The sequence below is a fragment of the Dermacentor variabilis genome, chromosome 4 (genome assembly GCF_050947875.1).
Source record: "Dermacentor variabilis isolate Ectoservices chromosome 4, ASM5094787v1, whole genome shotgun sequence".
Taxonomy (NCBI): Eukaryota; Metazoa; Arthropoda; class Arachnida; order Ixodida; family Ixodidae; genus Dermacentor; species Dermacentor variabilis.
In genome coordinates, this window is record NC_134571.1 from 43,858,905 (window position 1) to 43,880,780 (window position 21,876).

Here is a 21,876-nt window from a genome sequence, read left to right on the forward strand (position 1 = left end):
TTGACAGCGCTCCTGGCAGCGTGCTATGCAAAAATTCTGTGAAAATGACTGTATCTCTGAAAGCGAACACCCAAGAATACCTCACCTCCCTACCAGTGGACAGTGAAAAGGGGATACTCACTTAACAATGGTGAAGATGAGTGAGAACAGTTGACAGAAGATGGTTTGGTTATCTTCGAGCTCGATGCATATGTTGAATGACTTGACCCATGCCAAGTTCTCCAGCAGATAAAAATAGCGTTTAAAAGTTGGATCCTTGGGGTCTTCCAAGCCCCTCAGCTGTTCGATGAAGAATAAAAAGATGGTCTGCGTCCCCCCCCACCACAGCTTCCGTCAATCAAGGGGTTGCTGGTCACGACACGCATTCAATGGCAAGACACAATACAGTGAAAGTGTCTTCATATGAGACTTCAATGCATCAGAAATGTGTACATCATACTTTTTGGGGCTCCATTTATTACCAGAACGTTTCAAAAGATATGCCATATTTGCTCGATTATAAGGCACAATTTTTAGAGAAAATCTGTCTGAAATTTACCCATGCGTTACAGTTTGATACAAAACTGAAACTGCATTTGCAGAGCTGGCATGGCAACAACCTACCATCAGAGCCAGCTTTATTGGCACTAGCATTGCAAGATAGTCCCAGAACAGTTTTGCACAGGTTGGCAACAATGACGTGCCGCTTTCATTATAAAAGCTTCTTAAAAAAATTCAGCATTTTTCCTGCTAAGGTAGTGGCAACCAAGCTGCATCACGTAATTTTGACAACCCAGACACACGTGCATTGCAGGACAAAATTTTGAAGTAGTTAGTCGACGTGTGGGCCACCATTCTGTTTGCGAATGTTGCGGAATTGTTGAATACACAACCAATAAGCTTTACAGCTGCTGTTTCAATCTATTAATTACTTAATTACAGCAATTACCGTTACCAACGTTACACTGCATCTCATGCACCAGGAAAAGAAAGCAGCATACCTTGAGTTGCTCAGGATCCTTGTAGGGGGCCTCGGGTGCAAATACACGAAACACATCTGCAATACAGCATGCTACAAGCAGACGCACGTCCTTGGAGTGGTGGTTCAAGAAGCCTTCACCCGCCAGGTGCAAGGCCAACTGCACATAGGCATTGTTGTCCTCATCTTGACTCAGGTTCTGGAATGTTTGGGCGCACTCCTGCAAACAACAGCATTCCACCAGAGACGTCATTCAAGTGCTTGTGGGAAAGGGAAAAGCATACACTGGGGGAGGGGTGTAAAACAGCAGAATAGTGTGATGTAGTGCATTGATCTTAAACAAACATTTAAATGCACTAAAGGGCACGAAAGAAGCAAGTGGATAAATATATCTGTATCTTCTACTGCACTCTAACATACATATTTTAAACATGGCACCTGACACCCCTCAATCTCGGCACTCGTGAGAATAGAGTTACAGTATATGTTCTCAAAGGGGTGGAGTTACATGTTTGTCACCTAAGCACTGCTTGCACTTCCCTTTGCTGAGCATGGTCACATGGTTTAAAAGCAACCATGCTCTGTGCCAATGCCACCACTGAGGCACAAATAAACGACGACAGCAACAGCAACAGCTGCGTCATCACAGTTTGGCACCTTCTCTGAAAAACCAACGCCCAGACAACTGCTTCTGAAATCGGCCTGTCTTTTCACAGTCAAACCTTGACATAATAAACATAGATACAGCTGAACCCTGTTATATCAAACTCGCAAAACACACATATCAGTTTAAATAAAGAGAAAATCAGACATCTACCCGTTTGCAGCAATTGCTGCAAAGGAAACCCATACGGGTTCCTCGAAAGAAAAACCTCGCAGTTGAAGAAAAATTCATCCTGGTCCGGGACTCGTAGCAATTGCTAAGAACGGGTGGATGTCTGATTTTCTCTTTATTTAATTACTTCTCTCTACCTTGCGCGTTTCCGCAGAACTATTACGCCAAAACTCTTGCCTGTGCTTTGAATTGTCAACAAATTCGACTTTGCCCTACTATCTGCTGGCCGCCTGGTTAGCTCAGATGGTAGAGCGGCTGCCCCAGAAAGGTGGTGGCCCCGGGTTCTAGTCCCGGACCAGGACGAATTTTTCTTCAACTGCGAGGCTTTTCTTTTAAGGAACCCATATGGGTTTCCTTTGTAGCAATTGCTACGAACAGGTGGATTTCTGATTTTCTCTTTATTTAATTACTTCTCTCCACCTTGCGGGTTTCCGCAGAACTATTACATCAAAAAACACCAGTTTGATATAGAGCATAATTCGATATAAGCCTGCTAAAGAATTGGATGTCATAAAAGCACATACCATTTATAAAAGCACTTTACTTGGCCAAGTTTCACATGAAACAGTTCTGTATCTTCTTTTGCTTAGCCAACTTCGCTGCATGGGACAACACACATTTCTCCATGTTGTCTAAGGAGTCGGAGTAGCTGAACCGGCAACCTTCCACATTTGAGTAGAAGTGTCCAGCTAGTGCAAGTGCACCAATCACCTCCGAGTATGTGGGCAAAAAATCCTCACTGCTTTCCTCATTGCGCCCGCTTTCACTTGTTTTCGGTACAATGTCAGCAATGTCGTCCTCAAGGCGCAAACACAATGAGCAAGAAAAGCAGTGAGACAACTTGCACTTGCACAACAAGAGCAAAAGAACCTCTGATTGGCTGTCTGAGCAAGCTCTGGGGGTGGATCAGGATCATTTTTTTGCAGGGATGTCGACAGCCCGCCTGATGCGGCATGGCCACGGTAGGCAGAGTGGGTGGATATAGCTGCTCATGTGCCGCCAAGCTAAACCACTTTTGAGGTGTGTTAGTTGAATTCCCCGCTCCTGCAAGGGAAAGCCAACTTCTGGGGGCACTTTTACGCCACTTGACGTCCTATATACCTAGAGTCCATGCTGTTTTTGTACAATGTAACCGTAATTTTTGTTACACATTCTTATTGTTACTATACAATGTTCAGAAATTGTTTGATATACAGTATAACTCTATGTAACTGGGTTCAATATAGTTGGGTTTGACTTTATAACAAAGTAAATCTAAGGATTGTGAATTTTCTTACACCAATATCAGAGTGTGCTTATAACGAATACCAAACAGAAAATAATATTTTTGTGTCGAAAGTGATTTTGTAATGATGTGGTCCGACTGTATTTTGTTCTGTGTGAAATCCAGATAATTAAGCATCTTTTTCTTAGTTCCCCCTCCCTCGCTAAACTTTGCTGACTGGCATGTTTTTCGAAAGATGGCGCCACTATGCTGTGCACAGTGAACAATCTTACGCTAGGATAGGCCTCAGCATATGCAAAAGGATATTCCTATTTGTTGCGAAGAAATTGAACAACTACCGCTGCTCAGATGTGTTCAATTTGGGATCAGCTGTCTGCAAGAGCTACAAAGAAAGAAGGATGAAAGTACGCTCGCTGCTGGTGTTGCACTAAGTGGAGTTTTTGCCATTTTGCCATCTCCATTGAAGGAAGCCTTCAGCACTTCATTGGTTAATGTGGGAAAGAAAAAGGTTCGGTGCTTTTTGAACACACCTCATACTTAGTATCATACTACCTTCTAGTGAACTTGAAATGTGTGAAAACAATGCCAGTGGCTGATGCAAATATTCTACAATTGGCACTTAGATGTTTTGAAGGCTGTACACGAGTACTCTTATGTTCCACTTACCACGCCACGCAATCAGATAGTAAGAAAGTTTTTCTGATGCTGGCAATCTACAGAAGCTGCTGCTCTTGTTGAGTGGAAACTGATACAGGCAAAATGGTTTTTACAACACATGTACACACTGAGGCCAGCAATGCATGTCACATTTTTGCTCAGAAAAGAGAAATTTCTACATACTGTAATTACTGCTGCACCCAGAGGGTACACAGTGGTTCCCCGATGATCTTGTATGAATTGACATCCCAAATTTTTTGTAGAACAAACTAAAGCATTTCCAAAATCGTTCCACAGCATGTGATTCACATGCTGTGGAAGCAGGACTGCGCCACACATTCAAGCAGGACTGCGCCGATTAGCGCAAGCCAGAGAGAAGGAAAGGCTTGCTGCGTGTTGGTTGGAAGCCCTTTTTTGCTCACCAGATGAAAAGATCTAGTCTGGAGCCATACACTATAGTTTGTTGAAGTCCCTGTGTTTCTTCGGGGCGCAAAAGTCAATTGGAACGAAATTTTGCTTTGGCTAAATTGGTTATAGATGAGTAGTACGTCATATTGAAGCAATCTTGGCAAAGCTGCAATACTGCTAATGGTGCAATTTCATTATTAATAAGCTTCAAATAGCATCTAAGCAGGCAACGTGGGCACCTGGTAGTTATTGGATGTGATGCAAATTTTAGATTATGACTTCAGAGATTTTCAACCTGCCAAGAGTTGAAAATTGCCCACTTGATCTTCTTCAAGGTACCACGCTGTTTCTCGATATTTTGGGGGTCTGTATCATTTCTGGCGTGTGATAACATTTTTTTTTTCATCGTTGGTATCAAAAACACTTATTTTTGTAGGCTTTTCATGACACATACACTCGTATTTCAACCGTAAAACTTTGCATGGAGTCTGCTCTCTATCAACATTACCTGAAACTTGATTCACTATGCAGTCCGAAATTTCCTTGCCATTGGCCAATAAGGTCAATAATGAATGAGCACACACATGGCAGTGAAGACGTGCAGTCAGAACACCAAGGTGACCACATACCTTCAGCCTTCGCACGAGGTCATCTGTGCTCAAGTCATCAGAGATGGCTTTGATACCTGGCGGGTAGGTGACCTTGGGAGGGTTGGCCGCCATTTTGTCACGGTTGTTTGTCCATACCCAGGGCAACCACGGGTGCTTCGCAAACGGGTAGAACCAGTGCCAACAGGGTCACACACTGCAACATGGAAACAACAATGGGACGAGAACTAAGGAACTGAGCACACTCCGAAGCTTATTTCCAAAAGACACCCCAAATGTGTATGAAGGCCAACAACTGAATAGAAAGCTTGAATAGGTAGAAAATGCTTTAAAGGGCAGATGCTTGACATCCGTGGAAATGAAGCATGTACTCGACAGTGAGCAATACATGCTAGATTAAACTACAGCGCTTCCGCTGTGCCTTTCCTGTACCTGATATTTTATTTGCTGTCATAATATTGTGAAACTAAATGTAATTATTCCTCTGCTAACAAAAACAACAACAAAAAACTCTGGCACTATATGCTATAGTGAAATATTTCAGCATGCCAAAAAGAAACAAAAGGCACTAGCCCCCGCCCCACATCATGACAACTTGCATCACAAGCATTTCTAGTGCAATGAAAGAAATGATGGTTTTATGCAGCATACGAAGATTTCAATTACTGCAGGATGAAATGAAAGAAAAAGAGAAGGAAGTGAATGTTTATCCTCATGCATATGGTCTAGGTCTATTTTTGAAATCCCTGAATGTATAAGTGTAAAGTGAAAAATGAAAACATACAGACACATTTTGGCAATATCTGATGTTTCCAACTAGATTATCCTAGCTTTAGTTGATCCAAGTTGCAGATGTGCTTCAACGACAGGTTTCTACGACACCTGCTTTTTACGTACACGTAACACAGTCGATTCGAACAAATGCCACACACCACATACGCAATACAGTAGAGGTCTTAGAACAATGCAAAAAGAAAAAGTGATTTGCTATGTCGACTGTCAAGTGGCGTCTTTTTGCATCAGGTGACTTTCCTTTCACTTCTGACCTTATGTGAATATTTCGGGCCGTTACGCAGCTTTCACATAAACGTGCATTTAATGTATGATAAAAGACTTGTTTTCAACTATGCTTGCTGAACACTTTGACATTCAATTGCAACTCAATCTGCAATAAAACAAGGCGAACTAATGCTTTGCTTGGTGAATCAACTGTGCACTTTTTTAATGTAAACTATTACAACTGCTTTGCTTGTTTGCGGAAAAAAAAGAAGGTTGGGGGAGTTGCACTGCCTTACATCGTATAGAAAAAGGATGGTTGTCTGTTGCTAAAACGCGCACATGAGGTACCTGAATCTTGAGTTTTCCTTTACTAACCACACAAACATTGCAAAAGAGCACACAGCGGTGTTTTTCGTCCTGAAAAACTAACAAGCGTGAGCTAAAAAAAAAAAAGAAAAAGAATGATCCCATTTGCGCGAGACTAGTTATGTTGAGTAAGTAGTTTCAGTTCAGGATCAACGTTACAGAGCTACGGAGGTTGCACTGCGTCCAACGACTGGTGCTGACGGGTAACCCTTCGCGTGTTTCAGCAGCAGCTAAACGAAAGCACGATACTGAGCACGGGAGGTTCAGTGCCAACGCCTACATTTGCAATAATAAAAATGTTACAAGCGATCATGTCAAAACGGGGCCGAACCTCCGGGAGGCGCGGTAAGCACTAGCCGATACACGCCGAAACTACCACGCAAAACCAGCAACGTGCCAATCAGGAAGGCTGATCACGCATTTCAATGTTGCACTGAAAGCGTCGAAGGTGTGAGGCAAACGCAATGCGAACCCCGATTGTGCAGCAGCTGCCGCTAAGCTCGACCGATTGTGCTCCGCTGAAGATGGGTGCTATCGCAGGGCTTCCGATGGAGGGCTATAGACAGCGGCGGTCGTCTCGCCAGCACCAATCATATTGTGCGCCTCATGGAAAGTGGCCACCGGCAACATTCACTCCGATCCACAGCAATGGATACAATGCGTGTCCGTCATTACGCAAGATAATGCGGATACACAAAATGAAGCGTAGGGAACTACCGCGCTTTCAGAAACAGAAAGGGAGCGAGTTCGATGTTGGCAGACGAGTTGAACGCGCACGCCGTGTACACTGCAACAATGGCATACACTCTGATCATCTCGCTTTTCTTTGCACTATCGTTGTCGACAAGCCACGGTTTTTGTTTGTTGATGCTCGGAGTTGCCCCATTAGGCTTAAACTACTGCCGCTCACCAAGTAGGCCAATGGCCGCTGCTGACGCGCTCTCAGCCGATCAGCCTACCGACGTCAGGTTGCTGGAAGGCTCTCGATCGTCCTCTCAAAGTTCGCTGTTCGTCGAGAAGGTCACTGGGGAAGCACAAATATGCATATAAAATTATATTTGTCAATAACACATTAATGGCGCCAAACGGTACTGAACCATGGTTGCCTCTCAGTGCTAGCGATGAAGAGCGGCAGATGGCAGCTCTGCAGAAAATGTCATGGGGCGGCTCGACGTATCGATGCAAGCGCCTCCCAGTTTCCAATAGAGGCGTACAATTGAACGCCTACAGCCTCCATGATTCGAGACATAAAAATGGCGCATGTCTCGGAATCTATATTTACCGCAGCGCCAGGCGCCAAATGAATCTTTTGTTTAAGGAACGTTCTTGGTTAATGTACTGCGTTTACATAACCCTGTAACGGCGTCAGCACGGTGTACGTGGACATTGTGGTTGCCAGCATGAAGATAGGCATGTCTGGTCGCGCAAAACTTCAAGGCACTGCTGGGCGGGAGAATTTAAAAGCGCAGTACCCATGCATGCGTATCAAGCGAAAGAAACCGTATTCGTATAAAAGTGCTGTTAAGACACAGGCCTCCCATCTAGCGATGTTTACTTCAAGAAAATGAAAATTGACAGACGTCCTCCTGTGCAATTATCGAGTAGGAAAGCCATATAGTTGCATGTCCCGCGACCGCCTTCGATGGTTGCTTTTGCTTTTGGTAGAGCAGCCATGGGCATTCGCTGTTTGCGAGGTGCTTCGACCAGTCAGTATTGGCCAAAATAATGAACGCTTTTGTTTTCAATAGGGTGAAAACTGGCTGTGAATGTAAGCTGTAGAAGCCTACTGAGATTATCCGTGTTTGTCAGCAAGTTGCTACGCTGAAAATCACAATGCAAGATTTCTTAAGGAGGTCGTTCCTCAGTGAAAACACTTCATCTGTAGGACGTTCAGTTTCGTATCTTCACCACGGACGTCCCGAGGATATCGCACATCCCAGTAAAAAACCATTCAGCCCAGATGTATTTTTCATTGGGACCCAACAGGTTCCAATTGGGTATCATCGGAGGCCAACGTTCCAATTGGGCTTCACGAGAGGTCCAGTTGGTTCCAATTAAACATCAATAGAGCTTGGTATGCTGATTGGTCCCAATTGGACTCAACTGGAACTCACTAGATGAGTAATCTCTTGAAACAACAAAATAGTTGATAATAATAACAACACAATTATAATGTTCGGTTTCAAGCAAAAGATCTTTGTATATATTTTGGTGTGATCAGTGCCGACAAGCATTTTGCTTTCTGTCAGGTTAAAAATCTGTCTTGAATTTCACAATTTTTCTCATGAACCACAGCAAGTACTTGGTCAACCAGATTTTGCTTACATATATAGCACCTGACATGTAAATCTCATAACTAGTGAATTGGTGAATGCTGGCTATGTCAATGAAACTATCAAATTACCATAGTGTGTTCATGCATGAGTATATGCTTCTCGAAAAGAGTCTCAAGCAAGTCCGTTTTTTCCCCTTTCCATTGTTTTTCACGTTGGTTTCAACGAGTCCAATTCAGAGACCAATTGTGTCAAAAACCAAATTGGTCCTATTTACCCGTTGGATTTTTCTGGGTGTCCCAAAAAACAATTGTAAATATGCCTCAAATATAAACTCTCCTTGCCCTTGCGAAACAACAATAATTCTGTATACAGAATTATGTTTTTTTTTTCTATATGTTCTAATTACAATCCGAAGCTACCATGTCCGCAGCTTGCACACGCCGTAATTTCCAAATTTTCTGAAGCAATTTACTTTGAAAATTTCAGTTAGTTCAATGAGCCCCCGGTGCTCGGTGCAAGGTCTAGAAGAATGAGAAGTGTACTGAACTTTCGTACGCGTAACGTGTGTGCACAATGTTCTGTTAGTCGGTTCTTGATGCTTCCCTTGCATCTTTCACACAAACCGTAATGCGATCGTAGCAGACGTTGTAGCACGTACTGTGCAAAAGGACCTTGCATATATGCGTAAAAGGCACGCAGCATATATAGTCCCATGATGTTCCTCGCAGACGTACATGCAAGGGATGTATGCAGGACACGGAAAGTGCGGCCAAGCAATTGTGTGAGGGACGTCCTCGATGCATCTCTGGGATATCCATATCCTGGCAGTAGACGGGAAGATGATATCCACTGGGCGTCATTCTTGTCAATGGGTTTCTCATTTCTAGAAAGATGCAACTCATCAAGAGTCTTCGTTTAAGTAAAGGAGAGTTCTGAAGAGAAGCCTGCATATTTATGACTGCGCGACAAAAAACACCTTGTGATTTTTCTTGTACGAAAAAAAAAATAAAGAAAGAATGACGTTACTGTTGTTTATTTGCATCAATTTGTGGTTCACTGTATATTTGCATTATAATGCCTTGCGCATGGTTGCAGGTCGTGTAAAATAAGCTATGTACAAAATACACATTGCCCAAGAGCCTATAGCGCTTCAGTTCTCGTTGACCGTTTGCGAAATGTCCCAGAGTGGATAGCATGAGAAAAAGAAATGATATATTGAGGTGAACGGGGGGGGGGGGGGTGCGCTGCGAGATAGTTTGACCTGGTTTGACCTAACTTGTTTATCTAGGCTCCACATCCTCCTTTATAAGGTTGTGGTTCGGCCTAGAGTGCCTCAATGCGTTCCTTCTCCGGAGTGCGTTGCGGCACCCTAGTTCTAACCCCACCAAACTTCCTATGCACGCTTATGCATGAAGCCGTCACTCGCTGCAACGGTTGATAAGAAAGGGCTAGAATCAAAACAGAAGAATCCTTACATATTGTACTGCCCCTATGTATCGAGCTTATGCAGATCGAGTGCGCACAAGAGATAGGTTTACATCACAGCAAGGTGTGAGACCGGCCTAATTGGCAATCCGTAATGTGTACAGCGCGACAGCAGGCAAAGGACGGAAAGGCGCCACGGAGACTATAGCGCTGTGTCAAGTATTGCCCTTGTCTCCATCGTGCCTTTCCGTCCTTTGCCTGCTGTCACACTGTGCACATTATGCTTTATTTACCTTATAGTCACGGGCACGATGATTATTAACGCGATAGCGTTAAGGAGCTCGTGTCGCAGAAAAGCCGGTGTCGTCGGCGTCGGTGTCGGCGTCGGCGTCCGCGGCGTTGGCCGTGAGCGATAAATCACGGCAGGCACTTCATAAATAAAAAGCAACTTCCAAGATGGGCTGGGTGGGAATCGAACCAGGGTCTCCGGAGTGTGAGACGGAGACGTTACCACTGAGCCACGAGTTCGATGCTTCAATGCGGTACAAAAGCGCCTCTAGAGAACGCGGTGTTACCTTAGAAGGCTCAGGCGTGCGTCGCTTGCTGAGGCGCGCATTTCGTTGTCGCGCCGAACGCTGCGTTGCTTGACGCTCACCGCGTCCGATGCGGGGCGCGTTGTCGCTGCGCCGTAGCCCAATACCCCTTGGCGGGTCGACGGGAACGCTGTCGCGTTCCACTCTTGAAGGCGAAGCTTAAGCGTCCTCCAATTTTTATATACTGCCCCACGGACAATTATGACTAGCAAGGATATATGTTTCTGTTTCTTTTTATTTGTAATTCCTTTAGTCCTTTCATTTTTGGCACTCATCAGATCCGACTTCCCTCAGTAATCTTCTTATTTTCCCGAACATATCTTCTTTCACTAATTATACCACCTCATCTCATTGATTGATCCCTTCATTTCGACATTTTTGCTAGTGTGGCACAAAGATAAGAAACAGCAGTATTTGAATATGGAAACTGACATGAAACAAACAAATAATACATAATCCATCAAATTGGAGACGGGAGTGCCTGGTTATGTTCAGATACTGGTTCGTAAAGGCTCCAATATATAATATTTTTGCAGGTAAGGTTGGATATTTACAACACTGCACAAAGCAGACTCTTCGGTCGCTTTAATCTCCCTCTGAAGAAGGGACCGAACCGGTCCCGAAATGGCGGGACTTTTTACCTTATGGCTGGAGAAGTTTTCATAAATAATATCAACATCCAACGATCATGGGAAAAGGGCACAGTTAATGTATCAGTAGCTGATACTATGGGACCATGAACGGGATAATACTGGTGATCTTCTGACTTGAAGAATGGTCTTCCTTTCATGTTTCGGTATTTTGTCGACATGACAGGTTCATTTTTAAATGCCACCGCTCGTGACAATGAGGTTCTGATGTACTGCCAGCAAGCTAGATGGCGCCACAAATCTGCCCACCAGACCAGAGCGCCGAGCAAAATTGATTTTGAGGAAAAACTCGGGAACACATGGATGATGAGTGCGCAAATATATGCACCTCATGACGTATACATATGATGGAGTCATCAAAGAAGTGAGAGATGCTTGAGCTGGCTGCCTAAGAACAAAATAAATACGGTGACGCCATGGAGAAAAAAAATTAGGGTGACGTTTCACTTCGTGAACGCGGTGACGCGCAAGCGTATAGGTGCTATAGCGTACACGACGCTATCGGCCCTCGGTGCGCCTAAACGCCTACACTGTCCGCATCGCTGATCGTATTCAAGACGGGGCTCGCGCGGCCGCGCCATAGGCAACAGCCGCCGGAGTAGAACGCCCTCTTGTAAACAATCGCTTGCTAACTAAATTTACTAGCATGGTGTCAGCGCGCACAGGCAAATATGAACACTACACACTCAATGACCGCGAACACTCGATGTCAAAACGCTGGCGTGAGGTATGGCGGCAGCAGCAGCGAGCGAAGTGACGCTCCAATACAGACTCAATACATGGTGGTACCACTGCGCACGCGAAAAGCTACGAACCGTTGTCCTACCTAAACCGTGTTCTCAAATCAGATTGCGTTCAAGATAAAGGCCGTGGGACCGCGCGCGGCCTAAGTTCAACGTCCCGTCTCCCACGGCGGCATGCGCGCGACGGAATACAGCGCGCTTCCTCCCGTGTGCACGTGAGATTGAGCCGCCATCGTCGGCTCACCGTCACCCGCTTTCACCCGCACACACAGCGCGCGGTGCGAGAGGACGTTGTCGTCCCACTACGTCCGTATCGCAAACAATACCTGTAGCAACTGCCAGAGAAAGTAAACCCGGCATGCTTCTGCCTACCTTCGTCCACCGCGACGCTTCGCTTCGTTTGTCTTTCCCGCCTTCGCTCAACGTTACCTACACTTTCCTCTAGGTGGCGTTACTTTGCCACGCACTCGTGGCAAAGTAATACACTTCAACGAATTTGCAACATTTGGGTCGTATCTTGCCAAACAACGATAATCGTCATCTGCCTTGTCCGTCTGCAAGCCCGGTACTTCCAAGTCACGAACTGCATACGCGTTATCAGCATGACAGAGCATTCTCGACAGGAAAGTAGCGAGCGCAGCGTTTTCAAGAAAGGAAACGCTAGCACGACAGATGACGATTATCGTTTTGTGGCAAATATACACCTCAAAGGGTGTATATTTGTTTAAGAGTGTATAGCAATATATATATATATATATATATATATATATATATATATATATATATATATGTGTACGGCTTTCTAGTGGTGGTTGTTTAATCTTCACGTTCAGCTAAAGCAACAAAGATATTTTTATGATGCTTAAATGTTATTACTTAGAACTGTATTAGTCATTCAAACTCTTGTTTTTTTATGCTAATCTGGTGCATAAAGTTATGTATTTTGTTTTTACTATTTCTGCACGAATTCATACTAACATGATTCTCCAGATTCAGATGCTTCTCAATATATATATATATATATAGTATTAGGGGTACAATCAGGACTCGATGGCAATCGAACGTCAGCGGGACTTCTAGCATTGGGAGGTGGACGCTCACGGGAAGAATACAAACGAAGCTGTGCAGGGTGATATGGGCTGGACAAGTTTTGAAGTGAGAAAAGGTCACAGTAAAATTGATTTGGAAGAACGACTGAGCAATATGGGGGAAAAATGGACTGGGAGAGTATACATGTATTTTTACAGGAGAAAACATTTATTCACAGTGGAGGTAAAAAACTAGGATGCTTAACAGCAAGTATGCGGCCTGCATGGTGAGCAACATGACAACTAAGAATGCAAAGCGGAAAATGAGAGAGGTTGAGATACTCTCATGGGTGGCAGCAATGGAAAAGAAACCTGCTATGAGTAACTAATCAAGAGGAAAAAAACGAAATCAGAAAACCAACAATTTATGATAACTAGAAAGGAAGCTCATTACAATTTTCGAAGCGAGATCAGAATACCTTAGATCACGCACTTATAAAGCGAGACATAAGAAGGACGACGAAGCATGCGCTTGCTGCGGTAAAGCTAGAGATACGATGCAGCATGTTTTATTAGAATGTGAATTTATGATAACTAGAAAGGAAGCTCATTACAATTTTCGAAGCGAGATCAGAATACCTTAGATCACGCACTTATAAAGCGAGACATAAGAAGGACGACGAAGCATGCGCTTGCTGCGGTAAAGCTAGAGATACGATGCAGCATGTTTTATTAGAATGTGAAGATATCTTCCCAGCATTCTTGATATTTTGCCGGCTTCCTTTGCAGCCCGGAAAGAAGGACTGCATGAGACATATCATAAAGGGAACAACTCGATCGGTGGTTTCTGAAGGTGCTCTACAAATCTGCGTATCATACTTGGACTCTTCAGTCAATAATTAAAAAGTTGGGTAATTAAACTTAATTAGTGAGTTATGGTGAAAACAAAGAAATGTCTGTGTTACTATAGGCTATTGCGAATAGTATGCGTTCGGTTCAATTCGCTCCCGATGCGCCTTTCATTTTTAAATTTAACATATATATAACACGATCTTTTCACGCGGAAATTGAAAGAACCCACCGTGGTGGCCGAGCAGCTCATAGCGCGGAGATAATCCCTAGGTCGCGGGATCAAATATCCCGCCCGCGGCAGCCGCATTTCGATGGAGGTGAAATGCGAAAACGCTCATGCACCGTGAATTGGATGCACGATAAAAGTAACCCCGCGGCATTCATAATTACTCCGCGGAGCCCCTCACTACAGCATGCCTCTTAATCAGATCGTGGTTCTGACACGTAAAACCCCAGAATTAGAAAAAAAAAAAAAACGAAAAAGAAAAGAAGAAAACTGAAAGTCGGGTGGACCGAACAAAGTCCAGAGGTACTACAATTGGGACGTCCTTGGTAGGTATATCCGAAATTACACGTCCAGTGCATGTCCCATGTCACTGAAACGGGTCACGGATATTGGGAAATGATTTGGATGTCCTGCGAACGAAGTGCTTTTACTGAGATATGTGTCTCTTCTGCAGAAAAACTTCGGAGACGACTTAGTACATTGTAATGAATTGAGAAAATCTTTATCCACCGAGAAACGTATGGAGCGTCACTCATCCAGAAGTGCTGTAATTCAAAGCCGATGAAAGCGTTAATTGGTGAGCGTTAACCGGTCAGCGAAATAAGCAATGATGAAAAAGAAAAAGAGATAAAGAAAGCAAAGAAGAGATGGGGAAGAGCTAGCAATGTCACTCAGCCAATCAGTCAGTCAATCGTTCATTCATTTGTATTCAAATACACGGATATTTTTTGGATTTTTCTCATTTGAATTTTTATTAGGCAATATAAGGTGGTACAAGAAACACATTGAGAAGCATCTGAATCTGGAGAATCATGCTAGTATGAATACGCGCAGAAATAGTAAAAACAAAATACATAACTTTATACATCAGATTAGCAGCCTATCAGATTAAGCATACAAAACACAAGAGTTTGAATGATTAATACAGTTCTAAGTAATAACATTTAAGCATCACAAAAAAATCTTTGTTGCTTTAGCTGAACGTGAAGATTGAAGAACCACCACTAGAAAGCCGTCTTTCTTCCGTACACATATTTTACTAGTGACGTCAAGAAGTTACAACATTCATAGCCTCTTGTTTTGAAATGGGAAGGCATAAAAATTGAATGGTGGAGTGGGACTTTGCTAGTTAAAGAGTTATACACCATCACTATAGTTTTGTAATTTATTATCAGGTGTAGGTGCATGCTTTAGTATTGAAAAAAAAAGTTTAGTCGAGGTTGCGTTATTTGAGTTTGACATTTACGATCTGATAGGCTTTGTCGGTGGTGCTTCCACAACTGCGAACCGCAGGACGACGAACAAGAAAATAATATACCACCTCAGAGATGTAGAGTAATTATGAGCAACAAGCCATTAGTATACCCCGTGTAATCTCTATATGGTAACGTAACGTTAATAACAAAATTAACACGGCAAGCTGGACGAGTTGGTGATTGAACATGTTCCTATGGGTGGGCAGCGCAACCCGGACGAAAGACGAGAGGAAGTACACAATACGACTAACACAGAGTTGTTAGTCTGCGCTAGTATTGTGTACTTCATCTCGTCTTTCATCCGGGTTGCGCTGCCCACCCACAGGAACATGGTGAATAACAAGCAAACTTTTTCTTTCTTCAGGTAGCTTGCCCTGCGCAATATATTGAAATTGAAATAGTGGTCATTGATATAGAAGAAATTGAAATAGTGGTCTAGCGAAGTTATCTTCAATGAGTCAACCCCTAGAACTGTCTGTTTGATCCGTTATTGCTTGACAGCTCAAAAACATTTCTCGAGTAGCCCTCGTTTCCGGTGAATGGTCCGCTTTCGACAGTTCACTGGGTCTTCGAGTGTTGGGCAGCAGGCTCACGGGTCGGCAGGTGCAAGGGTGAGCCCGCTGTCTCCGAAGCGAGACTTGCTACAACCGAGAAATATTACAGGGACTGACTGAGAGACGAAGGCGCCTGTGTCTCACGGGGAAGTGATTTTTGGTCTAAATAAAGGTAGAGCGGAGGTCTTAAAGGAGGGTACAAGGTACGGTGCGGAGTCATAACGCGTATTTGTGTCTGCTAGGTCGTTGTATACTGGTTCTATGTCTCTGCACTCCGCAAAGTATACATTGACGACGAATGGGAAAACCCTGTGAAGATTGTGAACGTCTTCACTAACTCGTGTCGTCGCGCAAACTTTTTTTTTTTTTTTTTTGAGCGGTGTATATACAACCGGTGGCGTCGGCGTCAGCTCGCGTCTGATTGTGAAAAAAAAAAAGCGACTATTACTTGTGCTTTGTGGAAGAAAGAAAGGAAGAGGAGAATTCTCATTGCCGCACCGGCGGTGACCGACAGCTGAACAGCCAGAAGGCAGCGCAACAAAAAGGAAAAATAATGATATGGGAAATTAAATTGCCCGAAGAAGAAAAGAAGGTCTGTTTGGTGTACAGTCGAACGCCTTTATAATGAAGTACTTGGGGCCTTCGGAATAATTCGTTATACATGTCGCTTCGTTGTAAAAGTTGCGCACCGCACCGCTGGCAATAGAACCGGGCAGAGTGGTTGCTTCGCTATACAGGTCATTTCGTTGTAGTGGCGTTCGTGGTAGAGGCGCTCGACTGTATTTGCAGTATAGGGAATAGATTAGCGCAATTTATTAGGAACATTTCGCCTCGCCTGCACGGTACATCATGAGTGCATGCCAGCTGGCCGGCAGCTATAGGTCCGTTCAGTCGTTGTGCCCACGGGTCATCGTGGACAGAGAGATTTCAGAAATTTGCAGAATCTCTGGCCACTCTTGTTCACGCGACAGCGTGGAGGCGTTTTTGAAGGGGACAAAGAACTCGCCCTCGCCTTGCGCGGCTTCTTAGAGGAGCACGCCGACATATGGCAGACATAGATTTGGGCGCCATTCACGCGTCTCCCTTGGCGAGTCGCGTCGGCTGAGGTACGAACTTAAGACATTACGGTACGAACTTGTTCAGTGCTATAGAAGCTCTTCGTCCAGGAGTTATAGTCGCTTTCTCTGACGGAAATCGTCTCTGGTCCACAAGCGGCAATAGTTTCTGGTGCTTTGGGCGGCTCATCGCGTCGCCGAAGCTTTCTCGCTTTATTATAGCAGTAATATCAGTGTAGCACCACGGCGGAAGATCGTCCAACGTGAGCGCTTTTCCTTGAGTGGTAAAATTCGAGGTCACAGTTCGAATGATCGTGTATTAGAATATGCTCAAATGAGCGCAGAACGGCATTCCTGCAAAGACAACAAACAATACCATTTCGAACGGGACTCGTCCTTTCTTATTTTTTCCCCCCTGATTCTACGCAATATTGGTTACTGCGAAAGACAGTGGTGGGTTAATTTGACAAATGATTTTACGCGGGAAGATGACGCGCCTTGAAAATGTGAAAATAGTGAGGGAGCGATAGCTTGTTGTACGAGGGATTGAGAAGTCCGAGGCCCAGAAAAGAAACGCAGAAAAATATATTTTCGACTAATTGGAGATGCGGTATGTCGACTGATAAACTACACACAAACATATATGTGTATATCGCCTATGCTAGAACATTGCAACGATGCCATTCAACACATTTAACAAAAGACTGAAAAAGGAAAAGGAACAAACCCAAAAGCGGAGCTCTTCCAGTGATTCCGTGCGGAGACGTGATGGAGCAACTCACCTGTAAACGGTGTCACTTGAATACACGAACCGCAAAAACGGCGGGCTCTCTCTTGAGCATCGTGGAATGAAGCTGTTGAGTGCCATGCAACGTCAGGACAATATACGGTCACAACGACTGAATTTTTGGAAACTGCAAACATTGTCATGAGTGAATCGATCGCATTGCTTGAAATCTGATGATATCATCGCTACTAGAAAACAGTACCTCCGCATAGCAAATACAGAAAGAACAGAGAGAGGCCGGACGGAATTTATAAGAAAAGAAATTATTGCTAAAAACGGCGATACAAATCTTGCGAACCACTATGACGACACAATAATACCAGGACGCGATACAATACCAGCCACTATGAGCTATATGCGCACGGGCAGTATCCACACAAATTTTCATCTACACGTGCTCTTTGTACATCGCTACTTATAGATAAACGGCAGAAAACACGAATACAGTAACCGTAAATGAACTGGTACACAGACACATGACTGTGAATGCATATAAACACATGAAGATCATGGGAAATCTATGTTCTGGTGAGACAAGAGGGATAAAGCTGTTTAATGAACCGCAGACAGTTCTACCGGCGTGTGTAGAGTCACCTATAAATGTCACTATGCATAAAGGAAGGGGCTGAGGGATTGAAATCCATTAAGTGAGAGAGTGCGGAAAGTTGAGAAAAAGGAGTGGGAAAAGCTGGACTTGGTATTTACATGTAAAATGATGTTCGGCGGGTTACACTAAAAATGAAGGCTATGTGAAAATGACGTTCGGTCGTTCTAATGTGTACAGATTGCATTTTCTGAAGCTTGTCGATCAATTTGTTTGTTAATGCAGTGATAGCATGAGATGGCGTGTCTGTAAGCTCACGGAATAGCTTGCTGGTTCTTTCCGTAAGCCTGTAAACTAAGGAGCCGCGCCATTTTCGAGGGATGATGTAACTGTATAAAGCGCTTCATAAATAAGAGCGGCACTTATATGTGAATGTTTCAGCTGTACCACTGGCTGATTCTCCTAATGTTTTCAGCGGGTCTTAATTTGTTACTACGTTTGCCAAGATCACTATAGGTTGTTTCGTTCAGAATAAAGTCGAAGTGCGCGTCGTTTGCTGCGACACCACTTAGAGAAAGAAAGAAATGGACTAAGGAACAAGAACAAGAAAAACAACGACAACAAAAAAGAAGGAAAAACGAAAATTAGGTTACCACAGAAGCTATGACGCGTTTCCGGCTTCGCACCTGCTTCCAGCGCATGCAGTCAGCAAAAGCACTGCCTTCTGTGTTAACTTCGGTCATCCAGAAAAAAGACGTCGCGGGGGCATGGATTTGGACACCACCTATTTATGAAAAAGTCAGTATGTTTTATTGAATAAGCTGACATTTCATGCGCATCGAATGCTGCAGTGTACTTCTTTCACCGCCTTGGCATTGTAGGATAATCTAAGTTGCCTGAACCTCGCCGAAGGATGAGTGAGCAAGTTGCAGCCTGGTCGGCACTTTAAGATGGTGCCGGAAAAGACTGCGAGGTAACCGTTCTGAACGGTGACGCGAAACATGGAAACGGGAAGCCCAAGGAGCACGCGTAAACGCAGAAGGGGCAGCAAGCGCTCGCCTTCTCACTGCATACCTGCGGATTTTCCGTCGAGCTTTCGATCAAACTCAATGCAAATAGGACGCTGCCACACACCATGTTCATGCATGCTTCGGTCTTCGAATCGGATGTACACTCGATCATGCCTCGTCCTTCCATTGCGCTCAGAAAGTTTGATGCAGATTTACTTCAGTCAGGATCACACTGTCCTCGTGATTGTTCAGTTCTTTTAGCGCAGTTCATCGCCATTCCTATGATCAACCGAATATTCCACCACACGCGTTGTGTCGAGCCAGTGTTACCATGTAGTGCGCAGACGGTGCAGGCTCGCAAGCAACGTGCGCGTTAGTTTGATGTTCACTTCGCGACACAGAAAGCTGCCTACAACGCTTTACAGGTGTGTAGTGAGGCGTCATACGTACATACGCAATTCGCACAAAAGTCTTCGCGTCGCAATGTATCTCGAATTTCGCTTCAGGTATATAACTGCTTTCTCTTGTTATGGATAACGGCGTTGCCTATGGACGACGTTGATGGTAACTTTGAAACTTTGACTGCGCAAAACGACATGCTATGCGATCGGGAAGGAAGAAATAGATGATATTCCACCGTATACTGCCAGGATGGGCTTGAACTCCTCCCGCCCTTGTCCGGTTCCGCAATCGCAATCACTGTTACTCTCTTCTTCACGCGATGATTATTTACCGAAGCCAACAAAGTACCATCACATATAGATAAGCACGTTATTAATGATACTATATAAACCCTTTGTTCCACTGAGACAGTTTTCCCAAAGGTCGTACTCGACGTAATTTCGACGTCACACGCCCTCGTGGCTATGCGTACTAATATCGCGCCTTGATCGCGTGAACGGCGACAACAAACGCGGCGTTTCTCGTAAGCTTCTCGGCGGCAAGAAGAGGGGAAAACAAGCCTGTAGTTTGAGCGAACACCTCCCGCTGGGGCGGGACTATACCAAACAGACCTCAACTAAGGAGCGAACAAAAACGAGAAGAACTCCGGCCACGAAAGGGGTCCAAAGGTGCGTGAACACCTGTGAACGCCAGGAAAGTGAAATAAAAAAAAAAAGAAAGAAAATGAACGTACTATGGCAGGTGCCCTCTGTGCGAACACAGTGTATCGGTAGGCGGCGCTGTCTTCCTTGCTCTGTCTTCGCGCGCCTCCCAAGTCAATTAACAGCGCCCGCGACTGCACCCAGACCTCTTCGTTCCCGCTATAGTAAGCTCTGTGACCTCGCTCTTCTTTCTTGAACACTTCCTTCTTTCGGGCCTCCCTCACTGATCGAGTGACTCGTTCGCTCGCTCACTCACTCCTTTCGCCCCTTATTTCCTTGCTGACCCGATTACATCCGCCTTTCCTTCCTCACTAATTACATCCCTTTCTCATTATTTCACTTCAGTCTTTCCTCGATCGCCCACTAACGTGCTTATTTGCGTTTGCACTCATTCACTTACTAACTCACCCCCCGCACTCTTTCATATTATTCCTTCTTCACTAACTCACGCAACTGAGATATTTTATTCTTTCCCCATTTACTTCCTTTCCCTGCTCCACTCGTTTGCTTCTTTTTTTCTAACCTTCTTTTGCTTCCTTGATTGTTCACTCACGTCTTTCCTTTAAGACTCGCACACTTCCTTTCGTTCCATCCACTCCATTCCCACATTTTTCTTTCTTTCTTTCTTTCTTTCTTTCTTTCTTTCTTCCTTTCTTTCTTTCTTTCTTTCTTTCTTTCTTTCTTTCTTTCTTTCTTTCTTTCTTTCTTTCTTTCTTTCTTTCTTTAGTGCTCACAAACAGGAAGGCCATGGGAAAAGGGTACCACGAAAGTTCCATTTCACAAGGGAGGCAGGGCAGGAACGTAAAGGAGCGTAACAGGCACTTACGCTTGTTTATGTGTTCAGCGCGCGCATATGGAACTGAGACAAATAAAATTCGCACGTCAGACTGGCAGCGTCTCGTTTTGTAGCACGCCTCACCAGTGCGCGTAAAAAAAAAAATATGTCAGAGGGAAAGAAAAAAAAAGAAAGGCGAAAGATGAAGAAAACGGGGCGCGCGCACCAAGGAAATAGAAGCACGGCCAACCGCAATTTATGGTGGCCATCAAGCTCGGCCACGTAAACGGCCCCCGGACAGAAGCCACGCACGGTGCTCGTTCGGAGCCGCCCTTAAATTGACCACCAAATGCGGGCCATGGCAGGCCCGAGAGAGCGGCTCTCCGCTAACGGGCGAGAAGTGTAAGTGACCGCGGTTTCACAGCCGTGACGAATATACGACGGCGGTGGTCAAGGTGATTAAGATGATGATGGCGATGATGAGAAGGACGACAATGCGGGTGATTACCATCGTTTGCCACACACACACACACACACACACACACACACACACACACACACACACACACACACACACACACACACACACACACACACACACACACACACACACACACACACACACACACACACACACACACACACACACACACACACACACACACACACACACACACACACACACACACACACACACACACACACACACACACACACACACACACACACACACACACACACACACACACACACACACACACACACACACACACACACACACACACACACACACACACACACACACACACACACACACACACACACACAAACACACGCACACACGCACGCACGCACGCACGCACGCACGCACGCACACGCACACGCACACACGTGCGCGCGCGCGCGCGTTCTAGAGGGAACTCTGGCACTTCGGTCGTTTAGC

The 21,876-nt window shown here is 44.7% G+C and overlaps 1 protein-coding gene across 10 annotated transcripts in view; it reads right to left on the reverse strand.

Moving 5' to 3' along the window:
- pds5 (cohesin associated factor B pds5) overlaps positions 1-7,191 on the reverse strand; it is an 82,145-nt gene extending 74,954 nt beyond the window's left edge. For 6 of the 10 annotated variants that reach the window (XM_075688833.1, XM_075688835.1, XM_075688834.1 and 3 more), the window contains exons 1-4: positions 6,967-7,191; positions 4,713-4,887; positions 981-1,178; positions 122-306 (exon numbers count right to left, since the gene is read on the reverse strand). In XM_075688833.1, coding sequence (XP_075544948.1) covers positions 122-306; positions 981-1,178; positions 4,713-4,805 — 476 coding nt within the window. In that variant the 5' untranslated portion in view covers positions 4,806-4,887; positions 6,967-7,191. Of the gene's footprint in view, positions 1-121; positions 307-980; positions 1,179-4,712; positions 4,888-5,475; positions 5,587-6,528; positions 6,761-6,860 lie in introns of those variants that run through there. The other 4 variants (XM_075688830.1, XM_075688829.1, XM_075688831.1 and 1 more) reach the window with 4 other exon arrangements.
- Between the last annotated feature and the right edge of the window lie 14,685 nt (positions 7,192-21,876).